At 38.8% G+C, this 6000-nt stretch overlaps 1 protein-coding gene across 4 annotated transcripts in view; it reads right to left on the bottom strand.

Annotated features, from left to right (window-relative positions):
* Positions 1-4363, bottom strand: part of LOC123839847 (pyridine nucleotide-disulfide oxidoreductase domain-containing protein 1) — a 27968-nt gene extending 23605 nt beyond the window's left edge. For all 4 annotated transcript variants that reach the window (XR_010411594.1, XM_064591515.1, XM_064591514.1 and 1 more), the window contains exon 1: positions 4195-4363. Coding sequence is in view for 3 of the 4 variants with exons in the window: in XM_064591515.1 (XP_064447585.1) it covers positions 4195-4278 (84 nt within the window). In the remaining variant the exon portion in view is untranslated. The remainder of the gene's footprint in view (positions 1-4194) is intronic.
* Between the last annotated feature and the right edge of the window lie 1637 nt (positions 4364-6000).

Consider the following 6000-nt stretch of genomic DNA (forward strand, 5'->3'; position numbering starts at 1 on the left):
CCTAAATAACAGTTAAACAAACTCCTATTTATTTTAAAATAATATTTTCACTTCCCTGCCGTAGGATTATATTAGAGCAAATCCTTACTAATAAATACTCAGAATCTTAGCCTGACTTTTCCCAAGTGTTCTGGCATTGCTATTCTGCCTCTTCCAAATGCCCAACCAGTATACACTCTGGGAAAACAAAACCATTTTAGTAGTAGCTTCAACAGAATTTAGAGGCTTAACTTGCTCTTTTTTTCATGATTTTCCTCCGGCATACAACCTTTCTCTCACTTTAAACTTCAAAGAATTTTTTTTTTAAGATTTTATTTATTTATTTGACAGAGGGAGAGTGAGAGCATAAGGCAGGAGACAGAGGGAGAGGGAGAAGCAGGCTCCCCGCTGAGCAGGGAGCCTGATGCAGGGCTCTCCTGGGATCATGACCTGAGCCGAAGGCAGACGCTTAACCAACTGAGCCACTCAGGTGCCACTTGAAAGAATTTTCTTAAACCATACTCTGGTTCCTCAACTCCACCAAGTTCTATTTCTTTCCCTACTACACCATTAAAACTGAGCACATTCAGCCAAAAAACTATCAGAATAAACAAACGAATTCAGTAAAATTTCAGGATACAAAATTGATGCACAAAAAGTGGTCGAGTTTCTATACACTAATAATGAGCTATCAGAAAGAGAAATTAAGAAAATAATCCCATTTACAACTGAATCAAAAAGAATAAAATACCTAGGAATAAATTTAAGCAAAGAAGTGAAAGACCTACATTCTGAAAACTATAAGCCACTGACAAAAGAAATTTAGGAAGACATAAATAAATGGAAAGATCTATCATGCTCATGAATTTAATATTGTTAAAATGTCCATACTACCCAAAGCAATCTACAGATTCAATGCAATCCCCATCAAAATACCAGTGGCATTTTTCACAGAACTGGAAGGAAGAATTCTAAAATTTGTGTGGAACTGCAGAAGACCCCAAATAGCAAAGCAATCTTGAGAAAGAACAAAGCTGGAGGTATTATGCTCCCTGATTTCAAACCCCTACTACAAAGCTGTAGTGATCAAAACAGTATGGCACTGGCACAAAAACGGACACACAGATCGATGGAATGGAACAGAAAGCCCATATATAAGCCCACACATAGATGGTCAATTAATCTCTGATAAAGGAGGTAAGAATACACAATGGGGGAAAAAAGTCTCTTCATAAATAATGTTGGGAAAACTGGACAGCTTACATGCCAAAGAATGAAACTGGACCACTGTCTTACGCAGTATACAAAAATAAATTCAAAATGGATTAAAGACTTGAATATAAGACATGAAACCATAAAACTCCTAGAAGAAAACATAAGCAGTAAGCTCTTTGACACCAATCTTAGCAATATTTTTTGAACCATTTTCTTCAGGCAAGGTAAAACAAAAGGCTAAAAAGCTAAAACAAATGAAATTAAATCAAACTAAAAAGCTTTTGCAGAGAAAAGGAAACCATCAACAAAACAAAAGGACAACCTACTGAATGGGAGACAATATTTGCTAGTCACATATCCAATTGGGGTTAATATCAAAAATACAATAAAAAATTAAACAACTTAATATAAAAAAATTTAAAAATGGGCAGAACTTGAAAAGACATTTTTCCAAAGAAGACATACAGATGGCCAATAAACACATGAAAACATGCTCAATGTCACTAATCATCAGGGAAATGCAAATCAAAACCACAATGAGCTATCACCTCACAACTGTCCAATTGGCTATTATCAAAAAGGTAAGAAATAACAAGTGTTCTTGAGGATGTGGAAAAAAGGGAAAGATTGTACACTGTTGTTGGGAATGTAAAATAGTGCATCGCCTATGGAAAACAGTATGGAGGTTCCTCAAAAAATTAAAAATAGAACTACCATATGATTCAGCAATTCCACTTCTAGGTATTTACGAGAAGAAAACCGAAACACCAGTTTAAAGAGATATATGCACTCCTATGTTCACTGCAGCATTATTTACAACAGCCAAGATATGGAAGCAACCTAATTGTCCACTAATAGATGAACAGATAAAAAAGATGTGGTATAAATATATTCAATGAAATATTATTCAGCTATAAAAGAAATCTTGTCCTTTGTGACAATATGAATGGACCCAGAGAGTATTATATTAAGTGAAATAAGTCAGAGAAAGACAAATACTATATGATTTCACTTATTTGTGGAAACTAAACAACAAAACAAACAAAGCAAAAGAGACTCATAAATACAGGAAACAAACTGTTGATTACCAGAGTGGAAAGGGGTTAGGGGTGGAGGGGAGTTGGGCAAAATATATTAAGGGATTAAAAGGAACAAACCTCCAGTTATAAAATAAGTAAGTCGTAGGGATGTAATGTACACCATAGAGAATATAGTCAATAATATTGTAATAACTTTGTATAGTGACAGAGGGTAATTATGCCTATTGAGGTGCCCATTTCATAATGTATATCCAATCACTATGACATACACCTAAGACAATATTGAATGTCAATAATCCAATAAGGAAAAAAAGAACATCTTCAATTCACCTATACATCCTTAAAACCCATCAGATTCTTCTTAACATCACCTTATTTGAACTTTCTATAATACTTGATAATATTACCAATCTCTCCACCTTTCTTTTCTTTGTATATTCTGTAATTTCTTTCCCCACTTTGTTTGCATTGCTACACCTGGCCCTCAAAATTTCTTTATAGTACTAAATTCACCTTCCAATTGGCCTTCCAGTCTCATTTTAACCAGCTGCCCTTGCCCCAAACACTTTGGAACAAATCACCTCTCAAAATATTTCATTTGACCACATTAGGCCACTACTCCAAATCATCTTACTACCTGCAAGTTCTTGTTAAATTCTTATCAAGACTTATATGACCCTTTACGATCTGGTCTCTGCCAACCTTCCTACCTTCATCTCTGGTCACCTCCCCCAAACACCACCTACTTTGAGCTTTGCTGCTCTCAGGTAATGCCATGCTCTTCCACATGAGATTATATCCTTGCCTCCCTTAGCACCCTCTGGTTTTTGTCTACCTTGTGAACTTTTACTCAATCTTCTATACTGAGACAAAAGGACTCCCCCTCCCCAATTTACACCCTGCCAACTCCACAGGCACCCCTAAATTGGAATGATTGATTTACATGTCTCTTCCACTAGATCGTGAGTTTTAAAAAAGGAGGTAGCATGCTTTGTTTATACATAACTAATCAGCCCTTAGTACAATGCCTGGATCATAGGTGTTTACTTGGTGAAAAAATGGAAAAAACACACCTAAAAATTAAAAGTTTGTAAAAAAAAAAAAAACAACTCTTGAATTTCTTGCACTTCTTCTGTGACTTCAATAATTGCTTCTGCTTACTTTATAACAACAAAATAATCTAGTCCTTTTTGGAGAGAGAGAGAGAGAGAAAGAGAGAGAGAGTGTATGTGGGGGGGTCTGATTATTCATTAGAAAAAGAAAAGCACTCCCCACCTACATTTAATAACTTGCTCGTTGTTTTACAAAACATTACTAGAGATGAAATCTCTTCTACCTTGTATAGGATAGAAATATAGGAGAAAGTGTAGGAGAAAACGTAAGAGTTTATCAGTTATTTACGATGAACGATGAACTAAGGACCTGGCATTTACCTGGAAGCTGAATTCCATCAGCTAATTAAGAAAGGGGGCTGAATTTTCTGAACAAGTACCTATTAGTTTTAAGCCCTCTTGCTGTTTATGATTTTTAAAATTTATTTGACAGAGGGAGAGGGAACACAAGCAGGGGGAGTGGAGAGGGAGAAGAAGGCTTCCCGCTGAGCAGGGAGCCCGATGCGGGGCTCGATCTCAGGACCCTGGGACCATGACCTGAGCCCAAGGCAGACGCCCAACGAATGTGCCACCCAGGCGCCCCGCCCTTTTGCTGCTCTGACATAACTAGGACCAGAGTCTGGTTCAGTCAGCTTTGGGGTTCCCCTCCCAAAACCTTGCTCCCACTCCTCCCTATGCCCAAGGCTAAGCTTGACAGGTACTAAGAACCTCGTCCAAGGGCCACCACGCAGTCTCTAACATTTGAAAGCAAGGAGTGCGGGGGGGGGGGGGGGGAAGGAAGCGGCTAATGAGGGACATGGGCGAAGGGCAGGAGGGTGCCGCCTCCGGGGTCGGGGAAGCCAGCCTACCTGCTCAGCACAGGTGACACCCGCGATGCCACCACCGACCACCACAAACTTCCCCGTCGTCGAGGGAGGGCGCGCTGCCTCCATACTCTCGAACTCCTAGTGCGTTACTGACAACCAGTGGGCGAACCCCAGGAGCTCATACTCCGGGAGCGGAAGTCAAACAGGCCGGCTACTTCCGGTGCCGGTGCCTGAACCGGAGAATCTGAGCTACGGGTGCCCAGCAGCTCATACTTAGTGCTCTTGCGTATTGTCTTCGGACGGGGATTCCGAAGTACAAAGATGTCTCTGTTTCCAGGGTTTTGTTTTACTGCCACTACACCTGAATGTGGTTTTTCCACGTAGATTTGATAAAGAGAAGACAAGCAAAACAAAATAAAACAAAAAGGATGGGTCGCCAAGAGAAGCTTGGCAAATTGTCGAAACACAGACCAGAGTTCTCACAGGACAGAGCATTCTCAGAATAAATGAACCACCCTGAAGTTTTCAATATTCATTTTTGCGAGGAGTTTAACATAGCTTTAGCTTTTAAACTCCTATGCCGGGCGCCTGGGTGGCTCAGTTGGTTAAGTGAATGCCTTCGGCTCAGGTCATAATCCCAGGGTCCTGGGATTGAGCCCTGCCTGGGGCGGCTCCCTGCTCAGCGGGGAGCCTGCTTCTCTCTTTTCTGCTCCCCCTGCTTGTGCTCTCTTTCTCACTCTGTCAAACAAATAAATTAAATCTTAAAAAAAAACCCAAAACCCTCTTATGCGTGGACAATATCATCCTTCCCTACTTTTTGCCCAGCAATCCAAGATTTTATATTTTGGAAGCACATTCTTCATGGCATATTAAAGCAAAGCAAAGCAATACTACTGAATTGTTCTCTGAGAAGTTATTTCCATTTACAATTTTGACCTCAGCTAAAATTTCCAGTAGTATAGAGAATTGCTGGCCATTTTGTCAAAATAAATGAACCTTCCTCCCAAGTGTCTAGTAAATAGTATGTGTGAAGGCTGAATTAAATATTCCCAATCTTAATTTTACTGCTAATACCTTTCTTTGTGATATTCATTTGTTTTGAGAAATGGCTAAATTAAAAAAAAATTTTTTTTACTATATTCACATTAGAACAGTATACACTATTTTCATTATTTTGTTATTTGCTATTGCCTTTACTGTCTCATATAATATTTTCCCTTAGTGTTTTACTATAATATTAAGGAGGTACAATTTCTCTAAATGGCTCACGCTAAAACTGGTAATTACAACCCCCTCTCCTTTAATTCTTTAAACTCTGGAAATAACCATTCTATATAAATAAGAAAACCTACCATATAATTACAGATATTTACTGATATCCTAGTAATTGTTGTGTTTTAATAAATAGCAGGGAGTTCAATAGTGATTCTAATTCCTATTACCAGCTTAGAAAACCAAACAAAACATTTCTTGGAGGAGGATATGGTACTTTAAGCCCATTGAAATTTAGTCTTGTTTACTTCTGTAGCTTCTTATTTTCACATGATCTCACTCACACCGTGCTCTATCTGGATTGAACCACACTGTCAGCATCCAGGATATGGCATGTTCTTTCTTTTCTGAGCATTTCCACATAACTTTGTCTATGATGCTCTTCTTCCAACTAATTTTCCCGAGCTAAATCCTCACTGACCTTTGGTTTCAACCAGCCATTACCTTCCCCAAGAAGCTTTATTGAATGTCCTTAAGACTGAGCTAATTGTCCTTTCTATACGTTCCAATAGCACCTTGTCATCCCCTGAATTTAGACTTACATCACCTTATTTTAAAACTACCTACTATCCCACC

The sequence above is a fragment of the Mirounga angustirostris genome, unplaced genomic scaffold, assembly GCF_029215605.1.
Source record: "Mirounga angustirostris isolate CCGP_5_RB_7025 unplaced genomic scaffold, mMirAng1.0.hap1 SCAF_5, whole genome shotgun sequence".
Classification (NCBI taxonomy): Eukaryota; Metazoa; Chordata; class Mammalia; order Carnivora; family Phocidae; genus Mirounga; species Mirounga angustirostris.